General features: G+C 54.4%; 1 protein-coding gene across 1 annotated transcript; it reads left to right on the forward strand.

Annotated features, from left to right (window-relative positions):
* The first annotated feature begins 1651 nt into the window (after positions 1 to 1651).
* Positions 1652 to 19601, forward strand: JDP2 (Jun dimerization protein 2). Its single transcript, XM_050897712.1, has 4 exons — positions 1652 to 1693; positions 12509 to 12732; positions 17556 to 17660; positions 18537 to 19601. The coding sequence occupies exons 2-4, from the start codon at positions 12532 to 12534 to the stop codon at positions 18720 to 18722; spliced, it is 492 nt and encodes a 163-aa protein (XP_050753669.1). The 5' UTR covers positions 1652 to 1693; positions 12509 to 12531; the 3' UTR covers positions 18723 to 19601.
* Positions 19602 to 20586: the final 985 nt, after the last annotated feature.

The raw sequence follows: 20586 nt of genomic DNA on the forward strand, positions 1-20586 counted from the left end.
CTGTGTGGGTGGGGAGGATAGGGCAAAGAGATGGCAGTACCGCTCAGCTCCATGACAAACTCCTCTTGTCTGTAACGGCCTGCCCACAGGGCCGAGGGACACGCAAGAGGTCTCAGAGGAATTTGCTGGTCGTGAGTCCTCGCTGTGGTTCATCCTGTTTGGGAGACACGTCTCATCTCCTTCCCCGTTTACTTTGGGCATAGGCTCAGGCAGAGGGAGCTGGGTAGTGCCGCTCAGCCCAGCGGTTTTGCTAACCACTCTAGTATGTTTTATTTCCAAAGAAAAAGGAGCGTTTCTGTCCTGAAATGCTTGAGGAGCAACAGCCCTGGAGCATCCAGTAGCTGTGGCAGGTCCAGTGTGGCCTGCAGCTGTGCAGAGCTTTGCTTCCCAGAACAGTCTGGCAGATGCAGGTGGGAAGAGGCTGATGTTAGAGAGAAAGAGGAAGGAGACAATTCAAATCCATGCAAATAAGTTATCAGGAAGGCCCCAGTCCGCCACCTGCTCCCCCATCTAGTGCTAGAGCGCGGGGCACCATGAGTGTGCCTGTGCCTTGGGCAATGTCCCTCCTGGGATGTCCCAGTGATGGTAAGGGAAGACCAAAGCAGCTGGGTAGGGGAGCCTTGAACCCCTCTGCTTCCTCCTGGCTCCTCTCCATCCCAGTCAAAGGGGCTGGTGAAGCTGGGGCTGACAGCCCTTGACCCGTGTACGGGAGAGACAGCATCGTGTGGGGCGTGAGCAGGCTGGGCTGGGGTGGGGTGGGATGAGATGAGAAGGAGCTCGCTTCCCACGGGGCAGCGGGGTTGCCCTGCAGCCCTCCCTGCCCCTGTGTCTTTGCTGCCCTGGGTGAGGTGGGGTTGGCGCTGGGGAGCCCCGGCCACTCTCTCTGGTCCTTTGCCTCCTCGTTCCCAGGCGCAGGACTGAGGAGCGGGGACTACGCACGGAGCCTGCCCCTGCGGGCTGGCCCGGGCAGGGCTGCGGCGGCACCAGGCTGGGTCGCCGGGGCTGCCCGGGACCGGGTCCTGGCGTGCGCGGGGGGGCGCGGAGCGGAGAGCAGGGGAGGAGCGCGAACGGGAGCGCGGGGGGGCGGGGGGCCCGCACCCGATCGGGCGGTGCGAGGTGCCGGGCCGCCGTGGTGCGGAGGGGCCAGGGGGTGCCGGCTGCGAGGGCACAGGGGTGCCAAGGGGTGGCGGGTGCGAAGTCCCGGGGTGCAGGATGCGGGGATGCCGGGCTGTGGGGTGCGGGATGCCGGGCTGTGGGGTGCGGGATGCGGGGTGCCGAGTGCGGGGTGCCGGGGCGCGGGATGCCGGGGTGCGGGGTGCCGGTGCCCCGGCTGGTCCCACCCCTGCGCGGCGCTCCCCGCCCCGCGGCCCCGCTCCCCCGCCCTCCCTGACGTGTGGCGCTGGCAGCCCGGCCGGTTCCGCATTCCCGACCCCTCCCCGCAGCCCAGGGGCCGCTATATAACCGGGGCTGATGCAACCCACCCCGCCGCCCGCCACAGCCTGCGGGAGGCGCGCACCGGGGCGGCGGGCCGAGGCGCCCCGGCGGCGGCCGGCACCGACATCGGCACCCGGCGGGGCCCGGGGGTCGGGGCAGCGCCGCGCAGCCGGGCGGCGGCGGAGGCGGCGGGGCTGAGCCTGCAGTCCGCGCCCGGCCCCTGCGGCCGGGCAGCCCGGCAGCCCGGTCCCCCTGCACGGTGGGTGCGGGCGCGGGGAGCGCCGGGCGGGCCGGGATTGCGGCAGGGGGCGGGCGGAGGCGCGGGGCTCCGCGGGGGCGGCGGGGAGCGGCGGCAGGGGGCTGGGGGGGTAGGCGCCCGCAGGAGCATCCCGGCACCCCACGGCGGCGGGCAGGGTGCTGCCCTCCGGGCGGGGAGGGGGTCCGGCTGCCAGCGGTCGGGCGTACCGCGGAGGTGTGGGGAGACCCGCCGGGCGGGGGGGGGGGGGGGGGGGGGGGGGGGGGGCGGCCAGAGCCGCACAGGCGGCTCAGAGCAGGGTTGCTACGCCCGCACCCCGTTATGCGCGGGGGCTGGGGCTGCCTTTCGGGGGTGCCCGGCACTGGGCTGCTACCCCGCACTGATCTGCTGCAGGGGCGGTGGGGAGCGGCCTCTCCCCGCTTTCGGGTGCCCTCCTTGCCTCCGCTTCACCTGTCAGCCCGGCGCGCAGGTGAGGGGTCCGGCCGCCCTCCGGCCGCCGGGTTCGTGCGGCGGGGGGGGCTGGCGCCGCGGTGAGCCGTGCCTCCGGCCCGCGGGGCCCGGGGAAGGAAAGGGGCCCTGGAGGTTCCCCCACCGCGCGGTCCCAAGTCCGCTTTAGCAGTCAGGCATGGAGTTGAATGGAAGTTGCATTCTTTTGCACGGTCTGCTCCAGGAGGCACTTTTCTTTTTCCATGGGAGGGAAATAGGTTTGAGAGCAAATTGGGGGAAAGGGAGAAATACCAAGAGAGCAAGAGCCACATTATGTTTCCATTTTCCTTTAATGAAGGCCCTGTGGAGGTGTATTTGAAAACACAGGGTCTCCTATGCCTTCAAGGAGGGTGAGAACACTGTGCTGGCTGGTTCCAGGGCCATATGCAGCGTATGGTGGCCAATGAAACGAGGCCTGGCTCGTTCTCTTGCTTGTCTTGGCAGCCTGCTCCATGGCTTGTATTACCAGCCCTGGAACACAACCACTGCCAAACTGTGTGTGTGTGCATGTGTGTGTGTTTGGACTCCAAGAGCTCAGCAGAAACAAATGCTTCTGCAGCTCAGACCAGGATTTTTTAGCTAGTTTTGAGAAAACTTGCATGAAAAACTCTATCTGGGGGGTGTTGCCAGAGACTGCACTGGGAATTTGCTGGTGAGTGCTTGCGTGGGGACATCTGAGAATGCCGGTTGTTGGAGTTCAGATTCTTAGTATGACTCCTAGTGATTTAAAAAAGCAAAAACCTGCCCATCTGGGGGATGAGTGGGTGGGTGCAGGAGCTGCAGTCCAAACCGTCCCTGTGTCAAGCAGCGATTGGTTGTCCCAGGTTCCTGGGGTCTGGGGGATTAACAAGATCTGCTGAGAGCTAACATGCAGGTTGCTGCCTCTGTCTCCTTGCTGAGACACCTATGGATGCTTCTCCCTCCTCGTCTCTGCTGAGCATTGAGCATTTCCCTCCTTACAGGATGCAGACGTCTCTGTGCTGCGGTCCTTGCCAAGGAAGAGTAGATACTCCCTCACACCTCTTGCCTCCTCCTGCCCTCTCCATCTGAGCAGTGTGTCCAACTAGGCTGCTCAAGCGCAGGCAGCACTGAGCATCTGCTCGGCTGTCTCCTTCCCTGTGCTAGTGTTTGCTACTGCAGCTGCATTGCCTGGGCCAGGTACTTGGCAGCACGCAGTGTCTTTAGTGCGAAGCTGTTGAGAGGCTCTTTTCACTGCAGTAGGCAGTTTCTGGTGGACCTGGCCCCAAGAGCAAGGGAGGCAGAGCCATGGTGTGTGGCATGGACCCCTTGCCAGCCTGCATGTGTCCTGCAGTGCTCGTGCAGCAAGGAGGGGGCATGGCAAACCTGATGCCATCTGTCTTTGGCTGCTTGCATGGATTTCGCAGTTGCTTGGACTGTCCAGAGTATCAATCCAAACATTGCAGACTATTTTAACGTGCAGCCAGGGAGCTGAAGGTCCATATGGGCCTCTCAGCTGAGCAGGGCTGTTGCAAACTAGCCAGAGCTGGTCTTTATATGGATTAGAGGTCTTTGTGGATGACCCTGGCATTCAGGGCATAATTTTGAGGAGTTTGTAGGGGGGGGCCTCTCATCTCTGAGGCCATCCTTGGCCCCTGAGGGCAGAGCTCTGTGCCGGAGTAGGGTTGTCTTCTTGAAGAAGATTCCAGCCCTGACCACATGTGGTCATGGAATGTCCTGGGGGATTTCAAGAAGTCAGTCTTTAACCTCAGTGTCTGAGCTGCAGCCTAGCTCAGATCATGATATTCCTTCCTCCTCAAATCCCTTTGAGCTGCTTCAGGCAGAAATAGGATAGCTTTTACCTTCCTGCTCCGTACTGCTGTCCAGTGGGTGATGCAGCATTATGAAATGTATGCCACAAATAATTAATTGCAATCTCTAATAATAATACTGTGATAATTAAGTGCAATTTTTTGCAGTTACTGCAATCAATTATTGCAATAGAGGAGCCTTGCTATGCTAGGTGCTGTACAAAACCCTGCTGTCACAGGTTGCTTACAAGCCAATCGCTGCATTGCAGTGGTGGGGGCAGTGTAATACTAAACTAGAGCTTTTTACTACCCTGTGAAGGTATGGAGGAAAATGCTCAGGGAAAAAGGACTGTGAGCTGACTGCTTTGCTAATGGCAAAGGGTGGGTTATTTCTAAAGCTGAGGACTGGGGGACCAGTATCCCCCCTCCTCATAATGGGTATAAGGAGTCAAAGCACCAGACAGGCAGGTGTGGGGGCCTGATGGTGGGAGTCAGTTAGGTGGGGAGCTGCAAAACTGCACTTCTGCCAAGGAGAGGCTGTCCGCTCTGGGCTGCCCCGTGGGTGTAGGGAGCTGCGTGCCTCCCTGATGGAGAAGAGGAGGGAGGCAGCAAGGCTCTCTGCATTCCTGTTTTCAGAAAACTTTTCATAGCCTTCTGTCTGTGAATGACTCGGATGTTCCTCCTGCCATCTGTGTGAAACTAGATGTGTGGGACTGAGCCAGGCCATTCCTACTCATGAAATGGGTTTAGACTTCCATCTCCTGAGGAACTGTCCTTCACAGCTCCTTCCTCTCTTTAGCATTGTGGCCCTGCAGTCCACTCACTGGAGCTTGGGAGTTTGGGATGGGACATGACATGTATGGGTTCACAAACCCTGCAGCTCTTCTCCCACCACGTGGGGTTGCCTGTGGGAGGAAGGGAACAGCAAGGGCAGCAGCTGGGGGTGTCTCTGGGAAGGGCAGAGATGCTTCTTTGGCCCCGCAAACTCAGGGCCTGGTTGTAGGAGCTGTCTCTCCGTCTTGGGATGGAAGTGGAGTGTGGAGGTAGTGAGGTACTATGGTGTCTAGCATACTGAGGTGGCATGCTGCAGCTCAGTGCACTTGGTAAGCCATGCTGTACTCGTGCCTTCAACTGGCCTTTAAATAAAGGGGAGTCTCCCTGATGCCATAAAACACTAAGTAATGTTAGGTCCTTGGTAAAGAGAGGGCATGCACAGTTTTATCCCAGTGGGTGTCACTGCAGCTCTTCGGTACACTACAGGTGGTGGGTTCCTTGGCATCAACAGGTTCAGCAGATGAATGAATGCACAGTGGCTGTTGTTAAAGTCCATGTTTGCCAGCACTACTGCATGGGTATCTGAAAAGACTGGTTACAACCAAAGGGCTTTGCTGCTGTGTTCTGATGGTTGGCAAATAACTTTGATACTGATCAGTGTGGCCTTTGGCACTGGCATTGCAAGTCACTGCTTTTAACAATGCAGAGCAGAAGCTAGACAGGAGATGGGATGACCTGCTGTAAGGTACTACTCAAAACTAGATGCATCAGATGCATCTAGAGCAGATAGCAGTTGTGTGGGAATGGGAGAGTATCACATTTTAGACAACAGAAGAAAACTATAATTGCATGGCTAGGTACTTGTGGCACTGGGAATATGGAGCAGTGGCTCTCTGCCTTCAACTTCATCGTGCTTAACTTGGCGCTTACTGGGGACTGAACCTTGAAGTGGAAGGTCTGTAGGCTCCAGTGACTCTCAGCACCCTGCAGTCTCCCCTGCCAGAAGAGTCCAGATGGAAAAAGCAAGTGGCTCTGTGCTTCAGAGAAGGAGTGATAGCCAACTGCCCTGTCTTTGTTTAGGAAGTTACATTCTTGGGGCATGAGAAGTTAGGCATGTCAGGAAAGGGCTTTCATATAAATCATCCTTCTGCCAACAGAAGGAACTAGAAAGATGCAATGTACGACATACAGGCTGAGTGAACTTGATAGTCAGGAGCTAAAAAAAGTAAAAAATTACAATAAAGCTGTAGTAAAATCTAAGGAACCAGAAGTTGCTTCTCATGGATGGTAGCACTACTTCTGATCTCCACAGCAGAATTATTGCCTGTTGGCCAGGAGCCGATAAAAGGCCAATTGCTGTGACTTAGGTGCTCCAAGACAGTACATACAAATGGCGATAGTATGTTAAGTGCTAACACACTGATGAAGGGATCAAAGATTGCTTGTATGGTGGCTTGCAGACTTTGGCAGTGCTCCAGTGCATGGCAGCTGACAAGTAATGGCAGGCACCCAGGTCGAGCCTGGAGTGAGAGAACAACAGGCAAGCATGGCCTTGGTTCTGCAGGCAGCATGGAGAAGGGCTGGTAGGACAGGCTTTGCTTTAGCGCAGTGCTTAACGTGGGCAAAAGAGAAATGTGCTGGTATTTACAGGGTGTCAGAATCTGCTGGCTGGCAATATTAGGTGCTAGACTGGCTCTCTGAGCATCAGAAGGGTACTTGGATCAACCACTGCAGATGTCAAAGCATGTAAAATAGCTTATGTTGGAAGAAACGGTGATTTATAGACAGCAAAATTGAAAATAAGGTTGCAAACAGCCCTCACTCTCGCCAAGGAAGCTGACAGCAGAGATAAGACAGTAATGGCAATTTAAATTGAAGTGTGACTGTCAGAGCCTGCTTTGGGATGTTGTGGTCCTCTCTGTGCGATGATGCTGTTGATGCAGCAGCAGCAGCTGCATTGGGTTTATAAAGAAGCAAACAGCACCTCTGGATAAACGAGCATGCATATGATGGTCCTGGGGGAACAGTGGATAAAAACTAAGGCAGTTTCTGCGCAGGGAAATGAATGTACGATTTCAATGCAGGTAGGCATTCCTGTGCCAGTTTTAGTCTGGGTAAGAATAGCACTGAAGAGGTGGCAGGAGGGGTGTGAATACAGGCTAGCAACTGGAGTACAAGCCCCCAGGGACACTGGGTTATGTGGATTATGCCTACGCACATTAGATTTATGCTGTAACTGCTGTGCAAACATCAGCTCCTTCAAAAAAAAAAAAAACAAACAAAAAGAGTCCCCAGAAAAAGCAGCAGCAAAATCAGTATGGGAAGGAAAAAAAAAAACCAAAACCCCAAGCAAATGAAGACTAGAACTGGAGGAGAAAGAATAGGAGGGTATGCAGGGACAGTGTCACCGAGGATGCTGAGCAACTGTATGGGACAGTAACAACTTGGTAAGGCTTCTTCCCACTAGGTCCTGGGCTCCAGAATATAACAGACCCCGGCAATAGGAGAAAAACTATGAGTAATGGGTGCTGCCTTTAAGAAATATTAAATCAACCAGTGTCACAGAATGTTGGCCATAAGGACGTAATTGGGGGACAAAGCACAGAAACACTCGTCACTGATGGGAAAGATGCAGCAAAACCAAGGTGAGCAAAAGAAGCTGTACTGTTGTCAGCTTTTTGGGGATGAGACTGCTGATAAAATAACTGAGCTTGACCTGAGGTTGACCGAGACCACAACAAGAACAGTGCCAAAGCAAGGATGCAAAAGTGACTGCAGTAATTAGGAGGGTTTACAGACATTTCAGCAAGAGGTCAAGTCTTGTGTTACAGCATTTTAACCAGAACAGGGGGAGTGTAGAGGCAAAGCTAAGGAAATACAAACTGAATTTTGACCCATGAAATCATGTGTTGACCAGATTTTTGCTGCAAGGATAGTTGCTGAAGAGAGCATTGAATGGCACAAGCTGCTTATCGCTGAACCGAAGTTTTAAGAAAGCCTTCTCTGTCTCCTAATTCACTCTGGAGCATCTTGATGTTGTGGCACAAAATGATGAATAGCATCAGTGCAGAAGGCACAGATACGGTGAATGTAAACTCGAGCAGCTGGCGTCATGCAGATCCCAGTGTCAGATGTGAGACTGCACATTCTCTTTCCCCTTGCTGCTTTGCTTTGCTGTTGGCTTCATTATGTGAAAAGCATAGCTGATACAATGCAGGAATTGTGTGGTTCAGCCGTAGGACACCAGAAAGCTAGGTTTTACTGAAGACACAACGTTTCTCAGCTTGTGTAAGGAGACACTGAAAGACTGCCTGGCATTGAGGAAAAAAGACTGTGTTAATAATCAGTTATGAAAAGCAAAAATCTAATAAGAATCCCAGCTAAAGCACTGTGTTAGAAAGTGAAGGAATACAGAGGTGAGTTGGTTCATGTGCCTTAGAAATAACAAACACTGCAAGGGAATATCCAGAAAGGAATTAGGAATTGGCAAGGCACCAGCCATATTCACCCCATTGAGCAAGACGTGGCTATTGAAAAACTGCAACTTAAAGGTCAAACTCAGATCTTGAACTTCAAAGTTATTTCTGCCCTACCATGCAAACGTGGTAGAAATATGCTGGAGCTATAGGCAGGCATGTCAGTGTCTTCCAGGGTAACGGCCTCGGGAAGAAGACCAAAGTATTAAATAGAATTACATGCCTTGGCTTTTTTGACACGATTGAAGTACAACTTCTTCTTACCTCTAGCACTAACCAGAGAAGGTGAAAGTATCTGGGACTTAGGATGAAAGGAAAGCCTCTCTTACAGGAGAAAGAGGCAAAAGGAGTGGAACAAGAGAGTCCCTCTGATCAGCAGGGAGTGACAGTGCCTGGGGCTGAGGGGCATTGAGGGCTGGGTGGGATGATCTGTCACTGCACCCCTGCTCTGCAGAGAGGGATGGCATCTCTCCTTGTTCCCTTCTTATTTCCATGGTTATAGCCCTGATGGGAATGGTTTTACGTTCCTGTCCAAGGTCTAACTCGGCTTGACTCTTGGCAGTTCTCAATGTGCTCCTGAGCTTCCTGACCCCTGAGCAAGGTCTTGCTTGTAGAAGTCACTTTCCCCCTTCCCACCTAGTTCTCAGCGCATCTTAATGTGCAGGTTCACGTTCTTCCAGGTGGTTCCTGGTGCTTTGGTTTGAACAGCTTTAGATTTAGTTTTCACTGATGCAGGTGTGATGTGGGCTTTGGCAGTGCAGTCCCTGGATCCAGGATGAATTTTTACAGCATGTTAGGTACTGGGCCAGCTCCTTCACTCTGCCCTGTGCCTGATGTCACACTGGTATGGAGGCTATTTCAAGGCATATTAAGCTACCAGATCAAAGAGGTAGAGGGAAAAGGTGGGCCAGAGAAAACACGGTGTTTTCTCAAATCTTTAGCCAGTTGTCCCTGGGCAGCTGCCCCAGGCTCAGGAGTGCAGGGGGTTGCTCGGTGGCTAGGTAGTCCCACAGTCTGGAGAACAGATTTCTCCTCCCTCCTTATTTCATAAATTGCAGTGACCCTGAATTTGGTCTAGCTGAGGACCTGGACTGTCCAGCCTAGCACCTGCATGCTATCAGCGGCATGTCATGATGGAAGACAACAAATTAAAACCACGTCCCCCAAGTCCAGAATGGATTTAGGCATTCAGTGCTGGGCTCAAGTCAGTTCACAGCCTGAAGCCTGTGAAAGGGTGGGTCAGGGCCCCAAGTCGGTGTGTGCCACAGCAGCTCACGTGTGGTATTTGCAGGAGGGAGAATTCAAGAGGGTGTTCATATACTTCAGCTACCAATTTTTTTTATTATTTTTACTTAGCCCAAACTGTTCAAGCTGGGGATGGACATCTATGGGATTGCTGGTGAGGGGGTGTGCAGCAGCTGGCCTGGGGTGTGCTGCTGTTGGCTGGCTTCTTCCCCAGTGCCACAGCATGTAGTCTTAGTGGCAGTGGCTGGGAAATGGCTAGCTCTGCAGTGCGTGCAGCTATCCCAAAATGATGAACTGAATTTAACTCCACGCAGCTGAGTCCTGTGACAGTATGTCCTGGGAAGAGCCTCTGGAGTCACCTCCCCTTTGCGATGCCACCTCACTGACCCGGCACATTCCTGCTGGAGAGGGACAGTCTCTGAGGAAGATGGTAGGGATTTAGGCACAGTCCCCAAATAACTTTTTGCATTTGTCTGTCTGGAGTGCAGCCTAGGGTAGGATGGTGCCCGGTTTCTGGAGGAGTGAAGCATCTTAGCCGTGTGTAGGCCTGAAAGGAAGGGGAGGGAGGTAGCATGCAGCTTCAGAGCCCTGCTGCGAGCAGGCATCTCCTGACATTGTACAAGACAACCACTGCAGATGTGGAATTACAGCTGTCTGGTTTAGAGATCATTATGGAAGAATGAATACTTTGGATCAGTTTAGGTCCTTGCAATCTCAATGAGTCGACATGTAGTCTTTTCTGAGACCAAGTATCATTACCAAGTATTTTCTCTTTCTCTTCTGTCTCCGAATGGGTAGGAGTCCATTTCAACAGGTAACATCACTTCACTTCAGAAGTTACTCATTCCTCCTGTCTTTCTCATCTTCTCCTTTTCAGGCTTTAATGTCCTTGTGTAGATCACCTCCCCCAGGCCCAGCTTTCTCCTGCAGCATACCAGCACTGCTGAGCACTGGCCTGCTCTCCCCTTTCAGGTCTCTCCTCCTGAAGGATGACTGGAGCAGAGGGCTTGATTCCTACTCACTGCCTCTTTTTATGGTCACGGTCTTGCTGCATTGGCTTTCCATGCGCTTTCTCAAGTCCTGTTGGTCACAGCTGTTGTCTGCTGAGCAAACTCTGCCAGGGGACATCTCATGCTGACACCTGGACCTCGTGTGGCAGATTAGAGCATATGACAGCTCACAGCACACTACAGCTTGTAGGTGCTCTCTGATGCAAATCCCCTTGTCTTTCACACCAGTACAGCTTACACAGCACCTGTGCTGGGAGCTGTGGAGCTTGCATTAGCCTCTCTACCCTTGACTAACCTGTATGGTTGGCTTTCCTTCCCTTCTGCTGCTCATCTCCTGTTCCTTCACATTAACAAATATACAAAATAATCTCCTGGGTAAAGAGATGTGCCAACGCCAAGAAATCCTTAACTTCTCTGCTTGTCATGATTAATCTTGTTCAACCGGCTCCCACTGACCCTGCTTGAGCAGGGGGTTGGACCAGGTGATCTCCAGAGGTCCCTCCCCACCTCAGTTGTTCTGTGACTCTGTGATCCAACAGTCCTATCATCTCACATGCAGCTTTACTCAAGTTTTCAGCCTGGAACTGACATAGATTTGTCACCCCAGGATGGCAAGTGCTGAGCAACTGTGGCAGCTGGCTTGACAATGTCTGTGTGCCTCTGCTAAGCACAGCTGTACCGCCTGGACCAAAAGTCTGCATCGCCTGTTACCTGGTCTCTCAGCAGCTGAGAGTGGATGCTTTGGAAAGAGTGTTGTCCCTCGCTTAATGCACCTCCTCACTCTGGCAGTTGGTGCTGTCAGAGCTTCCAGGAGTTTCTGCAGACTGATGTGACGGATGGTCCTTTGCAGACCCCTCTTCCATGAGTTTGCCCAACTGCTCATTGAATCCTGCCTTGTGACTGGCTCTAGTGGTTGTGGGAAGCTGCTCAGTGAGATTTTGGGTCCACTCCATTAGCCTGTTTCTCCTGACATTGCTGGTCCCTGTCCCCGCTGCCTGGGTACCTCCTGGCACAGGGGCAGGATGGGGTGGATGCTTGGAGGGTCGTGAAGTGTGCTGGGACTGGTCTGGCTGGGCAGAGCAAGGGGAGCAGTGCACAAGCACTGGGATATGTGGTTGGGTTGAGGGGGGGGAAAAATGGTTGCTGTGTGGACAGAAGTTGACTCTGCATGTTGTAACTGGGTCACTTGTGAGTGTCCCAGGGCAGTTACACAAGCAGGGATGTACTTGCACTGTAGCCAACAACCACCTGCTCTCTTTGCTTTTTGGCTGATACAACAGCTCCAGCTCTATGGGCTTCCCATTTTAGGTATAATTTTATTTCTTTATCTCTTAGTCGCTTGTTCTTCACATTTCCTAGTAACTCCCTTTCTTCTGCCTATAAGTGACTTGCCAAAGTTTGTCCCGAACCTATTCTCACTTGTGCTGCAATTTTTTTCTTTCCTGATAGAAGAAGCCTTTTGCACCTTGCTCCATTTCCCCGCCCCTCCAGCCTTTGCTTCCTCATGTCTGTGCTGGGAGATGTTTGTTCAGTGACAGGTTTTTCTCTCACGGTTTTATCCCTGGTCCCCATGTGCTTTGTCCCAGCCCTGACCAGCAGGCTGAGCCTGCCCAGAAGAAATCCAGCCTGAGCCATATTATGGTCCTCTTTGTGCCATTTTCTTCTTGTGCTAATAACCTATACCTTAATCAAAACTCCATTAAGAGCAAACCTTGATCTTCTGCACTCCAGAGAAAGGTGTGCCAAAACCAGTAATCCGTGGTACCACATCACTGTTGTTGCAGTCAGCTCCTGTTCTTCTGGTGCTTTGCCTCTCAGGTCTCTTCCTTTCCTGATCTACACACCAGTAGCATATCCTTCCTCGCAGGATTCATATATTTTGGTTTCTGTCACCCCGGTTCTGCTTAGTCCTTGCCTTTGCCATCCCTGGGGGAGAGCAGCTGCTTTCCCTGGTTTGCACCCCGTTAGGTGATGGGACTGTAGAATAAATTTGCCTTGTGCCGTGTCATGAGGCCCTGTAGCTGGTTTGTAATGGGCCATGTCTCACTGTCCCTCCAGCCTACGAAGCTGTTTCCCCTGCTATGATGCCAGGGCAGATCCCCGACCCGTCCCTGACGGCCGGCGCGCTGCCTGGGCTCGGCCCCTTGACGGGACTGCCTGGCACAGCCCTGACCACCGAGGAGCTGAAGTACGCCGACATCCGCAACATCGGGGCCATGATCTCGCCGCTCCACTTCCTGGAGGTGAAGCTTGGGAAGAGACCCCAGCCCGTGAAAAGTGAGGTGAGTCTTGGGGGCTGCTGGCTGCAGATGGTCCTGCAGGGCTGTTGCCTGCACCTGCCTGGGTTTCTCTCCTGCCTGTGCTTGGGTTTCCTGCCAGGGTGGCCAGCAACGTGTTTTATAAGCGTGTCACGCTGCCTGTTTGGTGATGTGCACGTGTGGTGGCAGCTGCTCCACCAGCTGCCTTTTCTCCGTGCCTGAATTTCTGTCCCTGTGGCATGGGCTGGGAGCAGTGGCCTCAGCGTCCCGGACCTGACTGGTCCAACACAGCCATTGGCAGCCGGCTGAACTCAAACCCTGCCTGTGGAGCGGGGTCTGGCACAGCCAGCCTGTCCCTAGGTTGGGGCATGCACCCAAAGGAGAAACCGCGCAGCCCGTCAGGGGGCTTGCGTGATGCTTTCATTCAGTCTCCGGTGCCAACGAGCCCTTGACGCTGTTGGTGTTGGCGTTGCCTTTCCCATGGGGATGAGGTGCATGGGCGGGCGGTGCTGAGTGGCAGCGGTGACTTGGCTTGTGCCACGGGTGCTGCTGGCTGGGGCTGCCCCTGCCCTGCTACTCGCAGGGGGAGCCCTGGCTTCACCTTGGGGCTCCTGGGATGGGGAAGGTGGGCGGCTTCTGCTCAGTACCACAGGCTGGCATATCAGAACCAGGCTGCAGGGATGTGGAGACACTTGCACAGCGTTTTCCTTGTGTGGTTGTCTCATGTGTTGGTTGTCCAGTCTTTGACTCCTTGACCCTTGCTGTACTGGTGGTGAGTGCACTTCCCACTGCGGGCAGACGGAGCTGGGAACCCATCAGTTTGGAGGCCCCACGTTGGTGAGGGTGGTGGCTGCTGTCAGAAGGTCCGATAAACAAGCCTGCTGAACAGTGCATTTGCTCCTGCCTGAGGATACCTCAGATGATGCTGTGTGAGGATGGGGTGATGTGCATTCTCTGGAGACGTCAGCGAGGAGGTGCTAGATGATGTGAAAAGCTGCCCGTGATGAGCTGTGAGCTGAAGGGGATAATACATCAGTTCCAGGGAGCAGCCCACTCTCCAAATGGTGCTGACACTTGGTTTGGCCCAACTCTTGTGGCAAAAGCTCAGCAGCACCCAGGCCCACCTGTGGGGAGGGTGCCTGTTCCTTCCCCCCAGCCCCTTGCAGTGGACTCCTGCAAGGAGAACTGGTACGATGGAGTCCATCTGATCACCTTGCACAGCAGCTCTGTGCCCAAAGGGGTGTCCAGTCAGCTTGTGCAGCATCCCATGGAGATCACCTGGGGGAGGACTGGGCAGGTTTGCGACGGCAGGAGCTGAGGGTAGGATGCTGCGGGAGGCCATCGGAAGGGCCTGGGGGATGCTCATGGCTTTGGTCTCTCTATGGGCAAAGCAGTCCTGGGTTGGCAGCTGAAGCCAAATGCTGTTCTAAGCTCTTGGCCTGGGTATCATGCAGCAAATGGGGTGCAATGCCCACCTTGCTTCATGGGTTGGGCAAGAAAGGAGTCTGTAGCTGTGCTGTCTTCCCGGGCACAGCTCCTTTCCTGGGGCGTCTCAGGCACCTCTGAGCAGGCCCTGCAACAGCTGCTTTTGCTTGGGGATGTGGTCTCATCGGCCTCTGTGTAACGGGGACAGGGCAGCTCTGCCCCACAGCAGGTACTAGAAGTGCCAAGTATCCTCTGAGCCAGTTGTTGAGACACCATGTGGAGGAAAGATAAGGGGAAATCCACTGGCAGCCCCCGCACGGCCTCCTTCCCTGCAGCTGGTTCCTCCCCTGCATGGCCTGTGAAGCCGAGGAGTTGAGGACAGCAAATGGAGCTGCCACTGGCACAGGCTTTGCAGTGAAAGCCTGGGGGAGCTGAAGCAGTAGCTGCTTATCCCATGAGTAGCCAAGAAGCTGCCCACACATAACTTTGCAATGCAGCCTGCAGCTGCTTTCCTCTCGCAGGGAGCTGGAGCCCAAGGACACTGGGTACCGGCATGCCATGCTCTGCGCAGCGCCTAGGAGGGCAGGCTGCTCCCGACGAGCTGGGGCACAGGCAGCTTTCTCTGCTGTGCTGGGGGGACCAGCATCTCCTGGCACTGGGGTGTTTGTCCCTGAGAGTGCGCACAAAACCCACCCAGTGGGTAGTGGGTGCTGGCTTCCCCGCAGGGTGGTGGACAGCCCCACTGGGCAGGCTGCCCTCCTCTTGGGGCAGCTGGAGACAGGTGCTGCTGGGCTCCTCCGCCATCGACACCCACCTGGGGTGCTCCCTCTGGGACAGAGCCCTGCCCTTCAGGCTGATGATCACCTCCGTCCCTGATGCTGCCGACTGAAGCAATTCAGGAGGCAACCCCAGACCTTCTACCCACAGGGCTCCCCTGGAGATCAGCTACTGAAACATGCTATGGGGTGATACACCATCACTGTCCCTCATGCCTCTGAGTAGAGTCCTAACCCCCAGCACCAGGGCCATGTCACCTTTTTGAACTGAAATCAAGCAGAAGCGGAGAGGGGGAAACCTGCTTTCTTAAAGTTACAGGAGCTGTGGTCAAAAAGCAGAGCCAAGAGTTCAAGCTGCTGCTATCTGTGCTGAGCCACCTTCCTTGAGCATCTGTACCCCATCTAAAGGACATGACTCTTTACTGGGCCCTCTGTGGGGTGGAGGGGAAGCTGAAGTGGACAGGAACAGGTCACTTATTCTTTGATGCTCACTGAATGGAGCAACAGGGCGTGGAAATGTGTCAGGCAGTTCCCAGGGTTACTGTGAGGCTTGTGTGGTCGCTGTTTGCTCTTCCAGTTCCTGTTACAACCCAAGATGTACTTTGCAGGAAAGTCTGCGGTGTGTTTCTTGAGCTTTGGAGCTGTAAGCACATGTCCCCTCTCTGCACCCTCCTAATAATCCTTGAACTAAAACGCTGAGAAGCTATCTAAGGGGTAGATGAGTGGTTGGTAAATGTGCGGAGGGGAATGGTGGCTACCCTGATGTCCACCTTCTCTTAAACTCTGCGTGGAAATTTTGTAAGAGCTGCTTGTGCTTTTGCTGTGGGGTATCCTGGTCCTGCCAGGAGGAAAAGGCAGCAGAGAGTGGAGTTAGAGCCTTCCTGGTCACTTCTGCTAACGCCTGTCACGTCTGAGTTACGTGGGTGTAGTGAGAGCTGCCCATTTCTAACTGGACTTGGGGACATCAGTGCACTTCCCATGCTGGTTCTCCCAAGTGTGGTGCATGATGCCCCATGGCACTACCTTGGCAAAGGAATGGTGGCAGCCTGGCATTATGGAAGTCTGTGTATAGCTTGTGCTGACTTTGCTTAATATTTTAGCCCCAGCTAAAGTAGCAACTTTGGTGTAATTCTTGGGAAGTAAGGTAGAGAAGATGCAAAAGCTATTAGTGCTATAAAACTTGGATGTTGTCTTCTAAAGCATGCTGCATATTGGACATAAGGCTTACTTAAGGTACCCCTTCATCTTAACTGTGCCAAGTCAATGTTTCATCCTGTCCTTGTGCATCACATTGAGATGTTTTGATTAGTGGGCTTTGGACCTGGTGAATGTTAGCAGTGTGCACAGTTTGCTGTGAACAACGGCACCTGCAGCTTTTGTTTCCTGCAGGCACCACCGGTGTACCTACCTCTGGGGTAATCTGGTGGCCCCCCACTCCCACCACCACTTTGTGGCCTTGGCATTGATAATCTCTGACTTTCCTTTTGAGGTGACTAAGCCCAGGCGCTAGAGCAACAAGGCTGTTCAGATAGTGTGTGCTGCAAGAAGCTCGTCTGGGAGATGTGTCTGTCAACCACACTGACTTGGAGAGGTATGAAGGGAAGGATGCGGCTGCCTTCTCAGACTGGAGCTGCCCTTAGAGAAGGTGCAAATAGGCTGTGGAAGTGCTCATAAAGTAAATGTTGCTGCCACTGCATTTGAAAAGATGTGTGCTGTCAGGTATCAGTTGATAGGAACGAGGCAGTTCAGTCCGACATCTCAAATTTTGGAGTCCCAGGCCAAATGTGGATGAAGGCACTGGGGACCTTTTCTTCTCCAGCCATGCTACAAAGTGTAACCTGGATGCTGTCTTCGCAGGGCTTGCCAGCACTCAGATTTTTCTTGAAGGAGCTGGTTTGGGTTCTCGGATGTAAGCATGCCATAGGCCATTTACACAGGCTTTGTAGTAAATATTCCTAAATACTTTGATTATGGGTTTCCAACCCATAGGGCTTATTGGCCTGGCCTGTGTGGTTTGAGTCAGACAGCACAGAGCAACTGAGTCATGGCGAACAGCGCAGACACTGCTGCATCCTGCTTCTTTACAGGGGATGTGGGACCTGTCCCCACCTTACCACAGTGGCCCTGTGACTCAGTCAGCGCTGATGCTGCAGCAGACAGTCCCATGTACTGGAAGGGGGGAACAGCCAGGCCCAGCTGGGGGATCTTTCAGGTTTCTCTGCCTCTCGCCCTTGGCTGTGTGTGATGCTTTGAATGACTGTGCTCACAGAGCTGTGTCTGTAGATGTCTGTGTGACAAACTGTGCTTGTCTTTGTGGTATGGGGCTCTATTCCCCTTGTCTCTGCCCCCTCTACGGGAGGGAGCAGCCCTGCAAAGAGTTGTCTGTCCCCTGCCAGCTGGGTCCCCAGCTGTGGGTACTGCACTGGTCTCCCTCCCCGTGCCCCCACAGAGTGGAGTTAGAGGCGATGGCAGCAGCACGCCTAGTTCCTGGTGAGGATTAGACCACATCGCTGGTGGCCACTGGCATGAGTGGCTGCCACCCCTCTCCTTGCCCTGCCACTGGTGGGGCTGCTGGGTGCTCACCCCTACCTCCTGCCCTGCCCCACACCTGCTGGCTCTGACCTGGGCTTCTCCATCTCATTGCAGCTGGACGAGGAAGAGGAGAGGAGGAAAAGGCGCCGGGAGAAAAACAAAGTAGCAGCAGCGCGATGTCGTAACAAGAAGAAGGAGAGGACGGAGTTCCTGCAGCGGGTGGGTGCCCTGACCTGTCCCAGGGCGTAGCGGGGACCTTGGCGGTGGCACCGCCCTAGAAAGTGCCCCAGCTGCGGGCAATGCTCCCTCCTGAACTGCCCCTCTGCCTCCCCTTGCTCCTGTGCCCTTATCTGGGAAAATACAGGCCCATTGCCCCCCTTTCCACAAGGCTATCAAGGTGGTGGCCATATGTATGCCCAGGCAGAACTCACGGGCATCCCTGTGCCCATGGTACCAGGGATGGAGAGGGCTGGATGTGGGCTCTGGGCTTGGGGGAGAGAGGGCTGATGGTGTCCCTGCCTCAGTGCTGGAGCAGGAGCACTCGTGGGAGCATGGCACAGGTCAGGGACTGACAGCGTGCTGGCCCCTTGCCCAAATTCCTGAAGGTTTCCCCATTCAGAGGCCAGATGCCCTCTCACCCATGACCCCAAGGCAGAAAAACTCTCACAGCACCTTGCTGCTTTTCTGCAAGGGGTGATGGGACATGGGCAAATGACACAGCGGGGGACAAGGAGCCACTTCACAAGAGCAGATCCTTGCAGATAGGGGGTGAAAACTTAAACGCGGGTTTGTTTCCAAACACCCTTCCAGACCATGGAAAGCAGCCAGGCGGAGGTTTTGCAGTGGTGCAGCAGAGACCTGTCCTAGGAGGTGGCTGCGTATTTCCTTGCGGTGGCACTAGGTAACGCAAGGCAGCGGGGCTGGGGATGAACTGCCTGGAGGGACGTGGTGCCTTGGCAGGTCTTCAGGCTGCTCCTGTGCTGCAGGGGCTGAGGGGCAGCACTGAGCAGAGATGGCTTGTTGGCCAAATTGTTTCTCCTTGTATCTTGTCCTGTTGGAGTAAAGTGACATGCAGTTGTGATTCTGTCCTGCTAGGAGTCCGAGCGTCTAGAGCTCATGAATGCTGAGCTGAAGGCCCAGATAGAAGAGCTGAAACAGGAGAGGCAGCAGCTGATCCTGATGCTGAACCGGCACCGTCCCACCTGCATCGTGCGGACAGACAGCATCAAGACGCCCGAGAGCGAAGCCAACCCACTGCTGGAGCAGCTAGAGAAGAAGTGAAGGTGGCACTGGGCCAGGAGGAGGAGACAGTGGCGCAGGGTCTTCCAGGGTCTCTAATGTATGTACTGTCTGGAGAACTTTGCACCCAGGCCTGGTGCAGCCAGGACCCAGTGGGCTTCCTTGGGAACTATGGACCAAACAAATATGGGGACAGAGAAGATCAGGAATCTGTCAACCATGTACTCTGAGGCTGAACCCGGGAGCAGGGCTAGCGGCGCCAGTGAGGGCAACCTCCCTGTGATACCTCATCACGGCCCTTCAGCCTGCTCGCGGCCCTGGGGACCCACGAGGCCGCAGCACGTCCCGCAAGGACCATGCACCCCGTGGGGAGCAGGGGCCGCAGGCGGAGGAGCGGCGGCCGTGCAGTGCCCGCCGGCACCCTGCCCAGAGGCTGCCGCCGCTCCTGGCACACGCTCCGGAGGGAAACCTGAACCCAAGAACCGCAAACACTTGACGCAGCCCCGTCGGGTGGGCAGGCCTGTCGGGGCTCGGTGGCGCAGGCGCCCCCCACAAGCACACTCTCAGTATAATGTTTACAGCCCAGCTGTCCGTGTCGGCCGTGCTTTTGAATGCACATTTTTACACTTTTTTTAAAGTATTTTTTACAAAGTTTTTATACAGCGATCTCTATATGGATTTATATAATCACTAGATGTGATCCCATAGAAATGTATGTTACAATGGTCTGTTTGTTACAAACGCATATGCCACAGTTATCTCCATTGTGTTACTTGTCCGGTAGTGTCTGGCTCCTTCCCCGGCGTGCTGGGAAGGGGATCCAAGCTGCCCTCCGCAGCGGTGTCGCTACCCTCTCCATCCATGTATGTCCTTCATAATACTCAGTTCTGTATCTCTCAGTAAATGTTACCTTTACATACACCATCCTCCTGTGCTCTGTCCGGATCAGGCCACGGTGGGCTCTGGCCAGAGCTCGGCACCGTGGCAGCATGTGCCAGGTCTGACCATGCCGGGTGTGTTCCTGGCTGAGTGGGATGGTGGAGCTGATCCCAGAGCTGGTTTTGGTGGTTCTCTGTGTTAGCAGCTGTGGGCCAGGGGAATTCACCGTGGGGAAGCTGGGAACCTCGGAGGCAGCTCTGACCATTGTCAAGCAAGAAGTAGCTCAGTGCCGCACTGAAAAGGGCAGGCAGGGCATGGCTTGCCAGCTGGAAAGGCAGAGGTGTGAGACAGGGAGACCGTCACATCCTTACCTGGTCCTTCTTCTTTCAGGCCTGAATACAGCAGCTTCAGCTCATTTCAGGGTCGAGAAAGAGATGGGGGAGCTGTCACAATGTCCTTGTGGTGGTGATCCCTCCATGGAAGGAGGTGGAGAACAGTTCCTCTGGGTCTCCGCCGGGTCCTAACCTTGCCCCTAACTGATGTGCTGGGAAAGCTCCTAAAGCTTGCCATGGGCTTCAGCCAGTGCTGAGCACAGGGGTGTGGAGGTTGAGAAGATAATCACCCAGGTGATTCAGATGCTAGGACTGAAAGAGTTAGCATCCCTATATGAATAACCAAGCCCTGACACTATTGCTGTGTTCTTGACTCTTAGATATGAAGGCAGTGGGAAGGTGCCTTGGTCTGGACTGGGGCAGACCCCATCTCTCACGTGGGCACCACTGAGGGTTGTCTCAAGAGGAGCAGTGGTGCACCCAGTCTTCTCTCAGTTGGTGTCCTACCCATTACCAGTGTGGATGAGGCTACTTTGATGCAAACTGCAAGAAGCTTCCAGCATCTGGTACAGATGCACACTCCAGCCAGGAGCACTGAAGCGGTGTTGGGGAGAAGATGAGCTTGACCTAAATGTGACAACAGCATGGGAGGAGGTCTTCCCTGAACATGACTGCTTCTCTAGTGCATGTTTCTC

This window comes from Gymnogyps californianus, chromosome 5, assembly GCF_018139145.2.
Source record: "Gymnogyps californianus isolate 813 chromosome 5, ASM1813914v2, whole genome shotgun sequence".
NCBI classification, from domain to species: domain Eukaryota; kingdom Metazoa; phylum Chordata; class Aves; order Accipitriformes; family Cathartidae; genus Gymnogyps; species Gymnogyps californianus.